Source organism: Anopheles gambiae, chromosome 3 (assembly GCF_943734735.2).
Source record: "Anopheles gambiae chromosome 3, idAnoGambNW_F1_1, whole genome shotgun sequence".
NCBI lineage: Eukaryota > Metazoa > Arthropoda > Insecta > Diptera > Culicidae > Anopheles > Anopheles gambiae.
The window spans coordinates 89,060,084-89,079,876 of NC_064602.1; the positions used below are offsets into that span (position 1 = coordinate 89,060,084).

The following is a 19,793-nucleotide window of genomic DNA, read 5'->3' on the forward strand; positions in this document are numbered from 1 at the left end:
CGCCTGGTACTTCATTAAAAAAAATAACCCCACACTCACCTAAAATTAGATCCCGTGTTTATCTTATCCCTGATAATGGCAGTCGATGGATCGGTACGGCCGTACCGTAGCATCCGCTCGAACTCACTGTTCCCATCGCTCGACGTGGAAGGATCGTGAATCCCTCCCACGGGCAGTGCCGAGGCTCCCTCCTCGTATCCAACCGGTCCGTGCCCGATCACCGTAAAGGTGGTCGTTCCCGGTCCGGCATCACCCATCATATCGACCATCGCGGACCCCCGCATCCCGTACACGCTCGAGTCGGTGATGGAGTTGCGCCGGGAGGCACGGGCCGCCGCTGCCGCCCGCGGATTCTGGAAGACGCCATTCTCGATCCGGCGCGTTATGTTGCCGCCAGTGAACTGCTGCACGTCGGCCACCGTGCGGCTGTTGGTGGGAATGAGGCTATGCTGGTACTCGTGCTCGGAGAAATCAATCCAATCGTTCTGCTTCAGCAGATCCATGTCGAAAATGTTCGATCTGAAAGGGTGGGAAGGTAAAATAATTTACATTAAAAAAATATTAGTGATTAGTATAATGTTATATAAGTTAATTATATTAGGTTAAAAGTCATTGCAGAAATACTCCTGAATAATGTGAGTATATTTTCTAATTGAATAAGTTTATTATTTAATAATCTAATAAATTTTCAAAATTAATTATTTGTACCATTTTAAGACCACACCAAGCACTCCCAAGCGAAGCTTACGGTAACACCAAAAAAAAAGCTCTTGGCGTCAGTTTGACGTCTGCCGCAGACACTGTCAAAAAGCACCCGGCCCGAAAGTGTGTCAAACTGGGGTGTGCGTGTATTGGTAGCATTAGCGGAATGGACATTCCCAGCGTTGTATATAAAACAAAAAATTGAGAGCCCTTTGTTGAGGTGGTCTCAAACAACTGTACCCAAAACGCCGGACCGACCGGTTCAGGTGAAACCGGTACAACCGGTACAAACTCGGTACACCGCGCGAGCACATAACGCCCCACTGAGTGACCCCCATGTAGCTGTGCGTGCGGGCACAAGTTGGTCAGTCGGTCTTTTCCCTTACCCGGTCTTTTCCCTTTCATCGCTTCACAAAACCAAACCCGCACCCTCCCCCAGCGAAGCGATGTAAATGATGGACCCACTTCGCACTATTTCCTTTCTTCTTTTTTGCTTTGTTTTTTTATATGGCGAAGCGGTTTTGTGTAACCAATATCTTGCGGCGACTTGAGCTGTTTCTCTCTCGCTCTCTCTCTCTCGTTCTCTCCTTGACCGGCCGTCAACGTCGCTTTCGATGAGGATAAGTTCAGGGAGATAATGAAAAGGTGGCGCAAGCGATAAAAACCCGCACGGCACCTGATTCGGACACCGCGGCGAAGGCCTTTCCGGGGGTCTCTGGCGCTGACCGTCAAAAGACCGGACGTCATGGCTGGACAGTCGTTATGTTTGGCATTTGCTTTGATATTCGTGGGGGGGAAGGGGGATGTTTCGTTTGCTGTAAGTATGCTTTTTGCCCATTTGTTGAGCTGCAAATATGCAGATGGGTTTAGCGCGTTTTTGTTTTGTTTTTTTTTTTATATTATTTTATTTTAAATCGATTGCTAAGGTAATTCATTCATGTTAACACACTTTTTTTTGCACTGATGTAATAACAGAATGAAGATCTAAAAGAAAGTACGATAACTTTTTCATTTAACCATGAAAATTTACCAAAAAGCCAGAAAACTCCTTTTTAACCAAGTAAACCCTCTTTTATATTTACTATTTTTGATTAATTTAAATCCATTTAAAAAAAAAACCTTTTTTGCTTTCATTAATGTTTAAAAATCATTTTAAAAAGCCATATTTTACTTCAAAACAATGTAATGCCCATTACGTTAGCAGAATCTTGAATTCATTCCACAATATGCTCATAGAAAAAATGCAAAAAGAAGAGATGGTACTGACATTTTACAAATGTCAAACCACCTTGCCCGAGCTTCGGTCGAGAACATGAAGATAGGAATGCACATGCACTCGAGAAGGCAAATAGTTTTAGGGCGACAGCACAACAGTAGAAACCTCCACTCACACACTTAAAAGAAAGAATACCGGAGCGTCCTTGAATCGTGCGCCCCGTGCAGGATGAAACAACTTTCATTCCGAACGGACCCGAACGGACAGAAGGAATGCACCCTACCGTTAGTGGCGAGGTCTTAAAAATAGTTTAGGCAAAATATGGCCACCATGAGATCACGATGGTGCCTCTGATGCATTTTCTCCCCTTCGGCCCTCCCCGAGGGTTACGTTCTATTCTAAGACTAACCCACCGTAGCAAACTTCACCGTTTACCGCGACGTCATCAATGTGATGACATTTCTGACCAGTGGTGAGGCAAATTCCGGAGTGGAATGTTCCCATTTTCCGCTCGGTGACAAAAAAAACAAAGCAACTCTTCTCTCTTGCGGGGTTTGGTCGGTTCGTGTACGGAAAAAACAGGTGAACTATTTATTCGTGTACCAAACCCACGTAATGGGACGACAAGTGATCGCGTTTTGGAATGCAACGGTGAAGTTAGGGGTAGCAGGCACAGCGGTAGTAGTGCTGATTTTAGAAGGGTCGTTCCGTTTTATGACGTAATGTTATAATTGTTTTCCTGATTGGTTTGACGTGTATTTTTTTGTTTTGAAGCGCAATGTTTCTTTTTACTGGTAAGCCAAAATAAGCGTTTTTCTGGTAGGGTAATATTTCATAGTTCGCTCATGTTTTAATATAATTTCCTCATTTATCTGAATTTTCATTCCTTAGATCTTATTTCTCTTCTTCAAAAGAAGCTCTAATTTTAATGAATGAGAAGCTCTAATTTAATTTTAATAATTTAATTAATAATAATAATTTTAAAAATGAGGTGCGCTTTTTTTTGGAAAAAAGATTTACTTAATGAAAAGTAAGGGAAATTTAATTCTTTATTACAAATATTCTTACTATGTCTTAGGAAAAGTGTCAAAACAAACAATGGAAATAAGGAATTTAGCTCATTATTATTTTTTCTAACAAAAAATAGGCAGAACTCTGTGTACTTTTGCTTCACAAACCCTTGAAATCTTAGAGCTATGAAGTATTAGACCTTTCAGGTATTTCATAGCTTTATTTAATAATCGTTGTGTCATCGAATTAGTGTCTGAATTGTATGAAAATAATTGATGTTCCCACTAGTCAAATGGGAGTGGCTTTCAGTTGCTTATTGTTACCATAGCAGGATATTCAGTACTAGGTATGGGAAAACGGTCTATTTGGGGCTTACACTCATGATGGACATGTTGCTAGGTCGTACGAGTTGACGACTGTACCACGAGACCGGCCCAGTGAACAAAAATTAGTGTCGAAAGTAGTATTCATGTTTCCTTCTTCAATCAGTGTAACGTTACGTCGCGTCACGTCGTTACGTCATTTATGGATGCCTCCTTAAGTGACAGAAAATTCATATAACAACTTTTTTAAAGAAGTTTGTCAGCTAGATTTCATCAATGCGTTGTACTTATGTTATATATACAATAAGTTTTTCTCATTTTCTGATCCAACATGTACACTCTTCAAAAAAATTAGGGATTTTCAGCAAAATTTTATCCTATGACAGTTATACGTTTTGTATGAAAAAGACAAGAATGGATGGCACATAAACAGGGTTTATTCAAAGATTTTTAGTTTGTTTCTACGATTTATCGGTATCGTCCCATTGGACAATAGGACCAAAAAACTCTAGAAAACTACCAAACAATTGTGGGAGCACATCAAAAAAATATGTAAAGTAAGCAAAAATTTTCAGAAAACAAACAAAAAACCTTGAGAAATCGTTTTGTAGTGATAGAGTGCCAAAAACAATGTTCATCTCGAATGCAGAACTCATCTTGACAATGAAATCAAAATGGATTAGCTATTCCTTATTACTCACCTGCTCGTGCTCATGTCTACTCCCATCCCTGCCGACTGGGTCCTACCGAAGCTTCTCCTCCGTGCTGGCATCTCGCTGTACACCGTCACACCATTGTCTGCGGCCGGTTTCACCAGCCCTCCTTTCATCATTCCCCCGCCACCCACAGCCGACACCGAGCGATGCGCTGCTCCGTTCGCGTACTGCTCAAACAGCGCGTCCCGTTCCGCCTGCCGCTGCCGCTCCTGATCGTTGTACAGCTTCGCATGGTACAGCTCGATGTTGTTCTTAAGATTCTGGTACAGATCCTCACCACCGAGCAGATCGGCATGGCGGGTCGCGGGCAGTACCGGATCGCCGAACAGGCTGGTCGTCGCCGTACCGGTCGTGCTCGTGGCACTGTGCTGTCCCTCGAGCGATCTTTGATTTTCCAACGATGACGATGGTGTGGAGGACGAACCGTAGCTCCCGAGAAAGCCAGGACGACTGCGGCCAACACTACCGCTGCCACCACCACCAGCCCCGTACGCATGGTGGTTCGGTGGGTAGCGCTGCTGCACGGTAGAAGCTGCTGACGCTCTGGCTGTGCTGCTGCTGCTTCGGCCGCCATTCTGGCTGTACATTCTGGCCGGTCCCGGTCTAGCCAGCGTCCGCGAGTTGCTACGACGGTGTCGAACCGGGTCGGTTGCGCTCCCGTGTGGCCGAGCTGGAACTGGAACACCTGAAACGAGCCGGTAAGCGAGGGTCAATTAACGACTAGGAAGTGAACCCTTCCGTTCTGGTTTGTATAATGATGTTATAATTATGATTATACGGTATCGGGCAGGGGTGGAAGTACATGTTGATTCAACACAAATATAGAGCAAAGATGGTTGAGTGCGTTGGTCCTATTCAGGAGCGTGAAGTGATTTTAATTAGGAACCTTATTTCTATCGTTTTGGCATGAATTTCATCCTATTTTAAACCCAGAATAATCAATTCTTTTTTATATAAAATGTGCCAAATAATTGAAAAAAAAAAAATGGTTTGTTTTGTCTACATTCCTGGCTCTCAAATCGTGACACAGATTAAGCCCCAAAATATTCTCCACCTAATGAGGTGACCGAAACGGCACCCTTAATCACATTACACCCTCTTCCGACTGCTTTCCTGCTTAAATGCTATTTGCAAATAAATCAAAACACCACCCAACCGTGCGTAACAGGGAAATTCCCTCACACCTCTCGACGCCTCTACGACGTCAGCTACGGGTTGGGGGTAATTTTTATGCAAATTACTACCAAAAAAACCGCTCACCACCCACTACTCGCACAACTAATTGGGCCGTGCAGAACGTCGCACGCCGCTAAAACAGAGTGTATTTGATTTTGCGTGTATGAGCGACTGTTCCGGGGACCTGAATTGCGGTGGCCTTATTTTTGGGCAGGGCTCCAAAAAGGAACCCACCCGAAACAATCCAGCCCTTTTGGATGAAATTAATCGCGAGCCGGCCGGCCGGTTTTCTTTTGTTTTTTTTTTTATAGAGTAACATTAAAGGATCACATTTCACTTTCACCGTTATGAGTGTTGTTTTAGAAGTGTGTGTGTTTGTAAAGAAAACACGAGGAAATGGTGGCTGTCGTCACGCGAAAAGGAAACCACGATAAGCGAGCCCCGAACGGATTTTTTTTTAGGCCCGTACAAATGAACTACCTTAATTTTGCTTTGCGTGAAACTAGCGAGAAATTATAATTTTTCAACCCCCTCTACCTTACCGAACCGCACCACAGGTCACGGGAGCGTTCTGGCAGGCTGCTCAAAAATTGTGGTACAGTGATTGTTCATCCGGGGCTTGTGTGCTGGACGGCGAGATTTCATCAGGGCAAAATTAGCGTCATTATGAATTAGGCGCAATTATTAATATTTTCTGACGTACAGCCAAATGCGGATTTTTTTACCCACGAACTGTTGGGAAGTAATTTATCAATTAGCTTATCTATTAAATGTTGATAGTTCAAAGAGAAAAGCAGAAGCTTTAACAACGCAATATTGAGTGGCCAATTGCATAACTTTAGGCGAAACAAGCATTGCATGTTGTTATTATTTGTATAGTTCTTATTGAGGTATTGCACTTGTGATTGACAAAAAATTTGTTTATGTGTTTATGTTTTAAAACAAAACAGGAAGATTTCAGACATTATTATTAAAATACACAATTTTGCATACTTTTAGGCGAACAGTAAGTACTAACGAGGTGAGATTTGAACGCTTACAATTTATTAACTTAAGCTGTTGTGTCCTATACGAACAAGATGGCGTTTCTGACTTAATACTTGGTTTCAAATAATTCATTATATTATAAGTCTTTATTTCGATGTTGTTGTCCCTAATTCTTGCAATTTAAAGAATTAAAATATTATTTTAACTTTACTTATTTGATGCTTTTCAATTAAATTGATTAGAAAACATCTAAAAAATCACTTTTGAATCTCAAAGACAATAAATTCGTGTAAGTTCAACACCAATAATGACTTCAATTCTGTTTATTAAACGATTAGTTATGGTGCTTGACACAGAATGCTCATAAATTAGCTACCTCCAAGCGCAAACATGCCCGATTCTAGCTCTGAATGGGCAAATCGTGTTCAAAAACGCTAGCCTAAGCTAATTTTGGAGTAAGGAAAAACAGAAAAACCTGAGCAAGTGGCAACTACAGTACCTAAATTCCTTAGCAAAACAACAACAACCACCTGAAGTCGGTCGACAACTCTGCCCGCGCAAACTGCCCGCCCCGGTGTGTTACGTCAGCAGCGCATTTGCTAACCCATATTCCTCTAAATCATACAATAAATTGGTGTTTTATTTTTAGTAAAAACAATCGTCGTCCAACGTCTTCCGCCGCTCTTGTGGCCAAACCATTTAACACTTGTTCCTGCCGAGGGAATTCGGTTTTCGTTTTTCACTTTTCCTTTACCTTTGCAATGCGTGTGGCCTCGGAAACGGTCCGAGGTGTGTGGGACCTCAGATTCATTCATAAATCGGTCGCTAGCAAAAGTCAAGGAAGTACTGGCCCGTACTTCTAATACATCCCCGACCAGATGGCAGTCTCTGGTTGATGGTGGTGGGTGGTGCTGATTATATTATGAAAATAATGGGTCAGGTTGCGTTTCGTTGGTGTCGATTTCTGCGCGGTGCTGCGGGTCCCAAATCGGGGATATTTTTAGCACAGACTAAAGAGTACACCATATTCCTGGCAAATACGATTCTTGATAAGATCACAATTTATGATTTGTACATTCACCGTTGGGTTGTATTTTTGTTTCATAGATGTGCTTTAAAAACATTCATATGATCTAATTCTTCAATATTAAAGCCCTTTTTCACTGTCGAATTAAGGTTGCATCTCCTGCATAACCATTCCATTCACATTTTAAAACAAAACAGTTTATTCCAATACTGCTAATACAGCTCTAAGGAGGGATTAGAGCTACCCTTTGTAAACTTTAGCTCGATATGTGGGTCGTTCCAGCGTCGTCTGTAGTGGAACTCATTGCCTGAACCATACTAAACTGCTCCATACAAACCCACCTACCACTCTGCACACGCTAAAATGTGTGCGCGTTTTTTGCATGCGACTGAAGACGGAATGGGGTACGAAAGGCACACAAGGCATCGGTCAGCAGGAGCATATCCCCGCAGCCGCATGTCTCACGAGGATCGGTGGTAGCGTGGGTAGGCAAATTATGCTGACCGCTATTCGAGTCTCCGGCACTCCTTACCCCCACTACTACCACAGCTGCAAAGCAACTGCTGACCACTACAAAAAAGCGCAAACGCAAACAATCTTCCCATTCCCCTTGGCAGCTGGCAGCGGTTTCTGCCACCGGTGTGCTTCTACTTGCTGCTACCTCTGCTTGAAAATGGTTTCACACGGTTTAGTACATCTTCCAAAAATCGAGCCGATGACGCTAACGTCAGCTCGAATGGGGCAGTAGTCACAAACACTTACTCAAAGCGTACCACTGTTGACCAACACACACACGCGGCACTTCTAGCATTCCTTACCACCAGAACGATAAGCAGTGGAAAAAAACTCCTCAACACACACACACACGTCCTCATTTGAATGAGGACCTCCTTCTAGCATTCCTTTCTTCTAACACAGTCGCAAAGCGGCCCACATACTGCTGTGGTCATTTCAGATACTGGAGGGTGAACGAACTTCTCCACAGCTATGGTAGCGGTAACTTGGACACATCAGGACCCCTTTCGGACTGGCCAAGCACAACCACACGAACACTTTCACATACAGACACACACACCTGCGCGAGCGTTAGGGAATGGGGTTTAGCAAGTACCTCGACCACGGTACCTGAGGTGCCTGGTCAATATCGATCGTCCAAGCCGGATGGAGTGACCTCGTTTCGTGTCAACCGAGCAGCGGTCCAAAACGGACCGCTTCTTACGCTTGGAGCAGAGAGAGAGAGTTCGACGAATTTCCTTGGACTTCTAACTGTTTCGAATGGAGTTGGGTTGTTGAGCCGGCCGAGCGGGTCGTTGAGATTTTGCATGATGTTTGATATAGGGAACTGTCATACTGTAAGCGTTTTGATGAGTAATTAACATTTCCAATAATTGAAGTCACCTATATTTGCTCCAATATCCTGAGGGTATAGTTAATTTAATATAAAAAAGATGGAATTATTGTTAAAAAAGTAAACTACAATGATTTCATCAACCAGCATTAGTATCAACAGCCTAATGCAGACTTTCAACAACATTCCCAAGAATGTGGTCCTCACAAAAAGCTTCACTCCCCAGACATCATCAGTACGTCACTGTAACAAGAATTAACCTAGATATTTTCTTCTTGTGACTAATTGAAATTTTCCTCACTCTTATTCTTATCTCGCCCTTTCACCAGCCACGACTCTTGGTTCTACGTTCCATACTTGATGCATATCATGAGGCATAAATGTTACGCTTCGACTAGACCGCTAGACCCTCCAACATGTACCGCATGCCGTCTTGATGACTTCGGTGATGACTTCAAGTCTGCTCTTCTTGATTGGCTCAGTTGTTGGGCACGTGTGCACGATTGTACATCGTAATGTACCTTAGCTGTGTTGGCACACAACTTTAAAGCCCGTGTTCAGGCAAGAGAAGCGTAAGAAGAAGTAGAAATTTTGGAAAGTCCTATTATACGCTAAAACACAAACATTGCATGCCGTGCCACTAGTGTGCCACGAGCTGTCTTGTTGCGTACCGTTTAGTGGAATCAATCAAAAGGCTTTTTTGCCCTCTCCCCCCTCTTATGGCTTTGTGTAGTTCTGGAGGAGTGCTTATGTGTTTATAGCTCCAGCAAGGGGTGCAAAATTAACACACCAACAACACCGCGATGCGCAATGAAGTCATTTGAAGGCGTAATGGCCTATTGAAGCTATGGGTGGCAGTATGGAAATTGCTGTATTTGGGGTATAAGACACCATATTGTGTGTTTATTATTATAAATAACGTATTTTCTAGACTCTTTTACGCTTTTTAGTACACTTCCATAATTTATTAATATTATAATTGTTGTTAAAATTACTATATTTGCACAAAATAAATGCTTTGTAGGTAGAAATGAGCTTCTCCCAAAAAATACCATAAACTAGCAATGACCGATTTTCCAAACGCACCTAGCCATACACACCACTTGCATGGGGAATTCCTTTCGGGTGAATAGCCTCCTTTTAAAATGGAAATTCCAATAAACAACACAACACAGCCCCCACCCCTCTCCTCCCATACCACCCTTCAAAAGCTGTCAACGACGGGAACACCGGAATGCGAAATAGAATCACATAATCGAACGCCAATCCTCCCGCTGCTGGTGGAGCGCAAATCCCCGACGGCCTAAATAATGCCCTTTCTGCAAACTTGGCGCGGGTAGGGTAGGGTAGGGCGTCTCCCTGAACTTTACAGCCAGTTAATGCGACGAACTTGTGCCCAGGCGTGTGTAAGTGTGTACACTCCATCCGTAAATTCCATCCAGCCCAGCTCAAAACTGCAGTGTGCAGGCTACAATAAACAAACACCCACTTTTCGCCGTGTCTTTGCACTTACTAGCCTACATTTGCGAAAAGAAATGGTGTTTTTGATTGTTGTGTTTTTCTGCTTTTTTGTGTGTGTGTGCCACAGTGTGTAAAATGTAAAGTGCAAGCAGAGGGTATGCCTTCATCGCACTACTTACTTGGTTCATCAGCACCACGACGTTCGTGTGGTACAAGGCGGCGCCGGCATCTCTTCGACTGTTGGTGCCGTGACCGGGATATGCACTACATTCACTGTCACCATTATGGTGGGCAGTGGTGGCTGTACATCTTCCGCTTAATCCTTGTGCGATTAGAACACTAGCTTGTGGATTGTAATTGCCTTGAAGGACTTTTCTGTTTAACTTTCACTCTTTTTTGTTGTAACTTACATTTAATTTTAATTCACTTTTTTTTCAACCACCCGTCACATCACGCCACCAGTTTCACGGCACGGCGTGGCACACTTTGATAGATTGATCTACCTGTGCCGTCTTATGCAGTTCCACCTAATGATCGATTGCTTCCGCTGCACTCATTAGTCGGCGACGTAAAGGGTTCCGCTACGTTTTCCCTCTCCTCTCCTTTCCGTTTTGGCCGATGACCAAGCAAGTTGGGCTGTGCTATACGTTAAACCTGCTGGACCGGAAATGAGCACATCATTTTTCACTGAACCGCATATATTTTACCCGTTTTTTTTGTGCCCCTTTTCACTGGACCGTCCGAAGATGGCGCCCGGTTGCATGCACGCAAGCTGCACCAAGCCAAGCCTTCCTCGATCAGTCGATTAGATATCGGAAAGCCATAAATCTTTGCTGTGCAAATTTCGCGCGACCATCACCACCACCACACACACACATCGCGATGTATGATTGGGATCCGGGGCATCCACGCCCCATTCCATTAGGGTTAATTACAGAATTTTGTAACAAGGATGAACCATATCGGCGTGAAGCGAAAGTGAAACCAGCACACCCTAATCAATCATAGCTTCGGGCAGAAACACACACACACACATATACACTTTGTCTGCACCTTATTTGCCATTACAAAATGTTAGAATTTAAATAATTGAACGATTTGGGGGGTTTTTTCCTCACCAAAATCATTCCATTTCGTGACTTATTGTTATCCAGCCAGGGTGTGATTTTGGGAAGACTCGGCACGACACACTCGCCACCGTGCGCTGCTTGCACTTTTGCGCTATCGTACTTGTTGGGTAATTTATTCTATTGCCCCCGCCGTGGCACGGGCACTTGTTCGATTGCACGCACGTGGAGAAGCGAAATTATGTAAGCGTTTTATGCCGCGGCCAGCCGTTTTGCGAAAGGAAGTGACACTTTTTAGTTACGAAGTTGGTACGTCGCACACTTCACACTTGGGCAGGTTCGTGTGGAAAGGGGTTTCTTGACTGCAGCCAGAAAGCAGAGAGCAGGTTGCTTTGATTGGACGTTTGTCCCGAGCTGCGATGGGATTGGGGTTTCATAGGATCACTGTCAACTGCCTTTAGGACTTGAATTCAGTAATCTAAACATACTGCATAAAGCATTATTTTTTCTTCACTTTACCAATCTTAGTAGCCGTTACCTTAAACACTGCCCGAAACTGGAGCATCAATCAAATAGAGGAACATTCACTGCTGCAATACCTTCACATTTAATTTTAATTATTTCTACCACCAGCTAAACCTCTGTAAGTCTGACCGCAAAACACTTTATTCGCTTTATTACCGTCTACTAACACCTACGTGTCCACCTACTATTGTCCTAAAACAGTCCTAAACCTCCTAGTACGGCGCGTTCCAACCGACAAAGCGTGCCAAACAGCAAACTTCGCCCGCACGGAAACGACTCAACCACGGTACTGGCACCACTCAAAGCTTTCGGGAGCTCCCGAAGCCTCCCCTAGGGACGGTCTACTAACGCATCGGGTATGTAACGCCATCGCACTCAGCCACTCACTTGTCAGCTTTGAATTTGTACATAAAGCCGATGGTCCATTATTTACCGCGCTTTTGTTTTTTTCGATCTCGTGACGTTAGTGTTTATGTTCGTTCGCCGGTTCAGCCGGGACGCCGGGTGAATCTGGCGAAGAAGTAGAAGAAATGACGCTACATTGGATGTTATTTTTTTATCGTTTACATTCGCTTTCGCTAAGTGGCACAAGCGTTACTTTTCGGCATCGGTGTGTAACGGTGTAACGCTTTGTTCGCTGGGGGGGGGAAGCAAACAAACGATCCCGGCATTATGATGATGGGGACGATTGAAAAGCCTTGTGGGAGGATAAGTTGTTAACTCTTTTTAATGTTTTTTATTGATAACATTTAACAAATTATTCGGCAAAACTTAAACTTTATCAAAAAGAATGAAAGTGAAGTAATGTGATCTTCTATATCTTAAATCGTAATTGTTTCTATTTTATTTCATTTTCTTTTGCTTTCTTTTCCAAACGACTTTCTTTTGGAACTCACAAAATGAAAAGTATTCTAAAGAACACGTTTTAATTTTCCTCCAATTTCCATACCATCAATCCCCTGTTTTCGAAACACAAGGGGAATTAAAATCTGGGTCAAAGTCCGCAACAAATCTCAGAAAAGAAAAAAAACGCAGACTGAGAAAAATAGCCCCCTCCCCCTCTTCGAAGCTTTGCATTAACTTTTGGCCCATAAAGCAGGTGTAAATGAGGAGCAAAGTTGTACGTTTACAGTATGGTACCATTTTTACTACAACGTTTTATTAATGCTTGTTGTTTGACAATTTAAATTTTTTTAACATTTTAATGAATTTTTTCTATTAAAATGAGTCTCCTTATAAAAAGTAACACTTTAAAATTTATGCAAAATATTCTTTACAATAGCGGTAATGTCCTGTAACCGACTGTGTACCCCACCAGTGATTAACAAACACCCCAAGCAAAAATCGCCCAATTGACCCAGTCAAGCGAACCACGACGAACACCCAATCGAAAAGAAAAGGGAAAGGGACCCTTCCCTTCCCGGCCACCTGGCCAAAATTGCCAGTTTCCCTTCTAGGGGCCGGGGAATTTTCCGGTCAGTCACACATCTGGTTCTGGTAGGGCGTCGGGTGGGGTGTGGACTGTGTAAGTAACACACGTCATCCACGCCTCGCAAGAAGCACCAAGCGTCTCCACCGTCGCTCACGTGTCACGGAGGAGCTCGGGGGAAACTTTCACCCCTTTTCTTGCTGCTTCGTGATACGCGATATTTTATTATACGCTGTGGTTTTTTGCTTTTTGCTTCCTCTTTGGCTCCATTTTTCTGAGCGAGTTTTTTTGTTCTCGCCTATGTTTTGTTAATAGCAGGTAAGGGGGGAAAGTACTTCCTTACACGTTTGAACAGGGCGAAGTTATCGTGTGTATTTGCTTATAACGTTACAACGATGTTCTTCTTCTTCTTCTTCTTCTCCCAGGTCAAATCCTCATCAAAACCGATCCAGGTACGTGATAGTGTAACGAATCTCACCAAGATTAAACTGTGCCATTTGGGCGTAAAGTGGAACACTCGACAGTGATTATGTTGAGTACTGGCTTTCACATACTGTAACCGGTTTTTTTTGTGTGTTCGTGTGTCGTTGCAAGAAGGTTTGGCCGATAGCGCACCAAAAGGAAAGAAAAGGGTGGGGTTTATTAATTATTTTGGACCACCCACCCTATAACCGTGTTTGTCCGATTTGTGAAGCATTTAAACTGTGTGTACCGGAATACCGTCACCTGTAACCGACAGTACCGGGCTTGCCGGGCCGGGTGCTTGTTTGTGCTACATAAACGAGCACAGCACGGCGTGAGAGAACGTACGTAAATGATGGATTTATGGTACACGAGAAATGATTAATTGTTGCACCGCTCTGTACGCCCTCGAAGTCAATTTGTTCCACCAGCACATCGATACGATACAAATTTTCCCGTACGGTTCGATCGTTTTTTTTCGGATTGCGTCGCAAAATGAGTGCTTTTTCGTTGTAAATTAAACCTCAAACTCACAATTAATTGATACATCGTTTTTTTACGTTTTCTTTATTTCAAAAACTACCTATCCGATACGGGGAGTGGTGGTCGTTTTCGCTCACTCGTCGCCCTCTGCCCTCTGTGTGATTTTCACCGCTTAATCTACTAAACATCATGAGCGCATTACATTACACATTTTACATATAAAATCGAGGGTGCGGGAGGTGCGGTGCACGGTGCGATTGGAACGGATTATGTACAACAAAAAAGGCCAAAAGTTAAAACAAAATCTAATCTTTGCCTTAAAACATTTAGAAAATAGGCTCCATCACCTCCCAACAAAAAAAAAACTCACTCAATGAGTTTGTCTGTGTGTTTCTTTAAAAACGATAAACATAAAACACTACACTTTAAGTACAACTACGTATTACACAGCGCAAAAAGGAACACGACATTACGCGTCGATGGGGGGAGGAACAAGGGGGAGTTTTGGTTGTGGGGTTGCCCTTTAGATTATCAAACTAAACTAAAAACTACGGCACAGAGGAACCGGTCAACACATACGAATTGTAAAGAGTTCCGATTGGCAATAGAAATAATCGCTCCATCTGAAGCGTTCCGCTACGTACACCCACGCACACACAAACTCACATTGCCACAAAGGTGCATTTTGTGTTCGTTCCATTATACCCTTGCCTTAATTCTAAATTAGATTCATATTCAGCTTCTCTCTTTACTGCCCCAAATATTAAAGGTCCCTTACATAGGGCGTACCTGTCCATTGCCCACTGTATAAGTATATATCCATGTATATATATCATTTCCATAAACCACTTAATATGTGTACGTTTATGAGTCCTGTTTTGTTGTTTGTTTTATAATCTCTTTGTTTTAAGCAATTTCTTCTACGACGTTTTCCGCATATAATCTCACGTGCTTTGTTTTGGGTTCATCTTTTTTCATCGTTAATCTGCGCTAAAAAAATAAACTAAATCGTATCCTATTACACCTGTCGCATGTACATATACCGATTTGCCTAACGGGAGCGTATATGACTGTGTCGTTTCGTAAATAAAAATAGTTAATATCGCTTGTCGTACAGCACGATAGGCTGTAATGCCCTTTGAATTTAAAAACACTGTACCGTCTCTACTACTATTAATGTCCCACCCACCTAAATCACTATAAAAGCATATGACGAGATACGTTCTGATACCCGAATGAGTGTGTATGTGTTCTTATTTGTGTATCCAAATTTGCACGTTGGCACATAGCTTTCCGTGTATTTGTGTGTCTGCTGCTGCTACTGCTACTAAGTGTGCGTTTGTGTATCTGTCCGTCTGTGTCTTTTCATGTAACGATTCCCTCTGGCAGGTGCGCTGTCGGTCCGACCGAGTTGCCAGGCAACCGCCCCCAAACGACGAGCACTTTAAAACAGTACCTATCCGTCCGGTAGCCAGTAGCCTAGCCACTCCAGCTGTTCCAGTGGTCAGTGTTGCTGTTCCCTGCTGCCCGGTGGTAGACGGCCACCGACAATACCGCCACCACCGATCGTCGATTCTGCCACGGTTGCCAGCTGCACACCGACCGGTCCCGTTGCAACCGGGCGCGCCCCATTCGTGATGTTGCAGCTGTTGTACATACTGGTGCTGTTGGTGCCGCTGTCACTGGTACCACCGCTGGTGCCGTTTATCGTTGTCGTCGCCGTCGGTGTCATCGCCGTTGCCATGGGGACGCTCTGCACGTTGATCGTTCCGATGGCAAGGTTGGCGATGTTGTTGCTGGAAGTGGTCGCACTAATGCCCCCGTTCATCCCACTGATTGCTGTACAATTGGTGGCAGAGTTAGTCATAGCATTTGGCCTGTGGATAGAAGGACAGCAAAAAAGGGGGGAGTGAAAAATCAACATACCAGTGAGCAAATTTGGTTGCAGTGAGCCCGCCCACTTACACAAGCTGCACGTGGGAAACATTCTTGAGGTGAGCGTTCACCGCGAGCGCGACCGAATCGTTCACCGACACCTGCAGATTCTCTTCCATCTTTTTCATCTTCTTGTTAAGGTACACCTTCAGCACCTCGTAGTGGTACTTGCAGCTGCCGTGCCGCTTCCGCTTGGACGAGACGGACGAGGCCCGCTCGAGCTCCTCGACCGCGCGCTGCAGCGCCGATTGATCCTCGAGCGACGAGCTCACCTGACCGCGGATCGACTGGAACTCTTCGCGCGTCACGAACGGCACCTCGAGCGACTCCATGAACTGCTGCATCTCGTCGTAGTCCTTGCCGAGCTGCACCGTCCCCTTTACCAGCCGGTTCATCAGCTTGTTGTGGTGGATGTAGTTCTCCGACGAGCGCGTGATGATGGCGGCACACTTGCTGCACTTCATCGCGAACGTCGAGTAGCAGCCGCTGATGTACTCCTGGTACGGTTTCAGCAGCCCGCCCGGGCAGTGCTTCGAATGCATAAACTGCGAGTAGGCGGCCCACTGCAGAAAGTGGTCGATCTCGATGATGCGGTAACCCTTGAACTTTGGTATCTCGTCCGGATCCATGCCGTTCTGGGCGAGCGTTTGCTGCACCGGGTTCGGGCCGCACGCTATACCCTGCGTTGCTGCTGTTGCTGCTGCCGCCGCCGCTGTCCCCATGCCGGCTCCGTGCGGCGTATTGCCGCCGGGCGCATTGGTCACGGTGGCGGTTGCGTTGGATGTGGGTGTGCTTCCACCGGACGACTGCGGCACATCGACCGGTGCACTTCGCTTCGCGATGCGGGCCGTCTTACTGCGCATCATTGCGTTGTGCTTTGCCGCCAGGCTGTTGCTGGTTTGGTTGTGGTACGACGTGCCGGCCCCGGTCGGTGACAAACCGGAGCTTTTCGTTGCAAATAGGCTGCCATTCAAGGGCTGTGGCTTTGGGAGGGTTGACAGTGGCGGCACTGGTCCAGGAGAAGCAGCAGCAGCGGCGGGAGCAGTTGCTGTGGCACTGCCGGTCATTCCCAACCCACTGCACTGCTGCTGCGTGCCGGTCTGTGATGATTGCGAGGCTTGCGATGGTGCGAGTATGTTGGCGATCCCGTTCGCCAGTGCGCCGAGCGTGAGCTGTTCCTCGGCCGCCCGCTCCTGCATCTGCAGCTGGGCCTGCAGCGTCGATTCGTGTATCGATTTCCGTCGGGTCATCATTTTCGGCGGTTTCGATTTGGGCGCTTTCTTGTTCGGGGCCACGTTCGCTGCGCGTTCCGCACCGGAGCGGGTGTGGAGGGTGGGCACCAGTTACACCAGAGATTCCACAGCGTGATGTAGGATACGGGAGGGGGGGGTTGGCTGAAAAATGCTCTCCCACACACACACACGCACACACCACACGGTTGTTCGGTCGATTTTTGAGAGTTGTAGGTTACAATTAACGCACGACAACGGTTTATCGTTTTTGCACGTGGGTTGCTGACGGGTTTAACAAAGGTGCACACTCGGTCCCCTGTCCATGTAGCAGGAACACGGTAATTTTCTTCTGCACAGCAATTTTCTCGTGTGTCGTCTTGCGGACATGAAAGAACGGGAGTAAAAAAAAAACCCAAACAAACAAACACATACATCAGTTGTTTTGCATTGAGTGTTTGGGTAGAGTTTTTCACCGGGTATACAATTCATCGAACAAGGTGCTGAGATTTTGATGTATCCTGCCGTGTGTTTTAGCTGATTAGATCCATCGCTGGCTTTAATTGTTAAGAGAATACTTCACATTAAAAGTGAACTACAACTAATAGACAAAAGGCATGTAAAAGAAGGACACGGTGTAAATGCACCTGTATATAGGATAATCCTAATGAGGATTATTTTCACAGGGCAACAATGTCATCCAGAAATGAGACTCCCAATTAACAAAACGGAATCCTTCTCTCCATTATCATTCGATACATTTCATTTGACATTTGCGCCAATTGTTTCATAAATTCAAAACATTTTAAATTCAATTACAGTACAACGTCGATTATCAAGAGGCAGATTAGCTGTGCGTAAAAATTTTACTGCTATTCAATCGTGGCAAACATTTGCTGTGCTATTCATGTTGGTTAACAATATTTTTGTGTAGCTATCTTCTATTTGGTGTTATTTTGCTTCTTTTATGTTCATGTACGGTTGTTAAACCTATTTTTTTATTGAAATTATATTCTACTAATGATTAATCGATTGTTTCAAAGTGAATTAAGTTAAACCTATTGATTTTTATCATTACAGTCCGAATTCACTGGTTGAACTACGATTCCCAGCCAACTATTGAATATGTGCTTTTTATTTGGCACATTTTCCCATACAAAACAAGTCTGAAATTTTTCTCGGCATGTCATGAGATTTTTGTGAATTTTTCAAAAACCTACTTGTTTTGCATGCTTTTTAATTGAACTGTCACCCAACTATTGAGCGTTCAACTTAAAAGCATGCCAACTAAAAAGCGTTCAACTATTGAATTCTGACTGTATACGTATTTGACATTTCTTGGACCGTTGTTACCTTTCTAATTTTCCGACCATAATCCTATAAGAATGGTCGTGTGGTCAGTTACGTGGGTTAGTGATGGGTAAATTTAGCAAAAATCCGGAGTCGACTCCGATTCGACTCCTATAAATTCGGAATGGACTCCGGAAGGTAGGTCCGCGCTGCAATATCCGGAATCGTTTGAAAACGTCCGAAAAAGCCCGGAGTCGTCCGGAATCGCCCGGAGTCGGAGTCGTCCGGAGTCGTTCGGAGTCGCCCGGAGTCGCCCGGAGTCGTTCGGAATCGTTCGACTCCAGACGACTCCGAACGACTCCCGACGACTCCGAACGACTCCGACTTCGGGGTGATCTAGTGGTTCCATTTTGCCGGAGTCGGAATCGAACTTACAATAGTCGGAGTCGGATCGGAGTCGTGGGTGCGCTCCATACAGCACATCACTAACGTGGGTATCATCACCAACGACCGTCACTTGCTTCAGTGCTGGTGGATTACATTTGAGTTTAGTATTGAAACAATCGTATCGCCGTTCTAGTTCTAGCGATGCATAACTTCTATGCGAAATCATACAACACTACAGAGGGAAGGAGTAAGCTCTCAAAGCGAGGAAAGCGCTTCACTGGGTTGCTATCTCACCAACAGATGGCGCCACCAGTTTTTGCTATTTTTCTAATTATGGGTTTTTATTGTGGGCTTCAATTTCTGTCGTTTTAAAAGCATAACTCACTCATTACTCTATTTTTCAAATTATATTTTTGTCATTTGTAGTTTTCATTCATTTATAGATATTTTACCATAGCTTTTTGGAATACAGGCGTACCCCGAGTTACGACCCTCTCGAGTTACGACGATTCGCAGATACGACGATTTTGATTTTGACAGTTAAAAGTTGTTATTGAAACGAAATTGATACATATTTTTGAATTTCTGTGCAGATAACCGATACAAACATATTTCCTCAGATTCCACAAATCCCCCATCTTGAATATCTATATTGTGTAAACGGCTTTTGGAGGAAAAATAATACATTATCGTATATTGTTTTAAATAAAATATACGATTTCATAGATTCCGACTCTTCAATTTCGGTTCTTCTTCTTCTTCTTTGGCTCAACAACCGTTGTCGGTCAAGGCCTGCCTATACCACTAGTGGGATTTGGCTTTCAGTGACTAATTGATTCCCCCCCATAGCAGGATAGTCAATCCTACGTATGGCGGCACGGTCTGTTTGGGGATTGAACCCATGACGGGCATGTTGTTAAGTCGTACGAGTTGACGACTGTACTACGAGACCGGCTAAATTTCGGTTATAAACTTTATATTCACAGATATTCGACATACGACTTTTTCGACTTACGGCT

The 19,793-nt window shown here is 44.3% G+C and overlaps 2 protein-coding genes across 2 annotated transcripts in view; both read right to left on the reverse strand.

Annotated features, from left to right (window-relative positions):
• LOC133393180 (protein stum) overlaps nt 1–11,892 on the reverse strand; it is a 28,239-nt gene extending 16,347 nt beyond the window's left edge. The window contains exons 1-3 of the mRNA XM_061656654.1: nt 10,147–11,892; nt 3,954–4,653; nt 40–519 (exon numbers count right to left, since the gene is read on the reverse strand). Of these exons, the coding sequence (XP_061512638.1) occupies nt 40–519; nt 3,954–4,555 (1,082 nt within the window). The 5' untranslated portion in view covers nt 4,556–4,653; nt 10,147–11,892. The remainder of the gene's footprint in view (nt 1–39; nt 520–3,953; nt 4,654–10,146) is intronic.
• A 2,094-nt stretch (nt 11,893–13,986) lies between these two features.
• Nucleotides 13,987–17,541, reverse strand: LOC5667916 (uncharacterized). The gene is made up of 2 exons (XM_061657921.1): nt 15,899–17,541; nt 13,987–15,810 (listed from the first exon to the last, which is right to left on the reverse strand). Exons 1-2 carry the CDS (start codon nt 17,119–17,121, stop codon nt 15,438–15,440), a joined length of 1,596 nt encoding a protein of 531 aa, XP_061513905.1. The 5' UTR covers nt 17,122–17,541; the 3' UTR covers nt 13,987–15,437.
• Between the last annotated feature and the right edge of the window lie 2,252 nt (nt 17,542–19,793).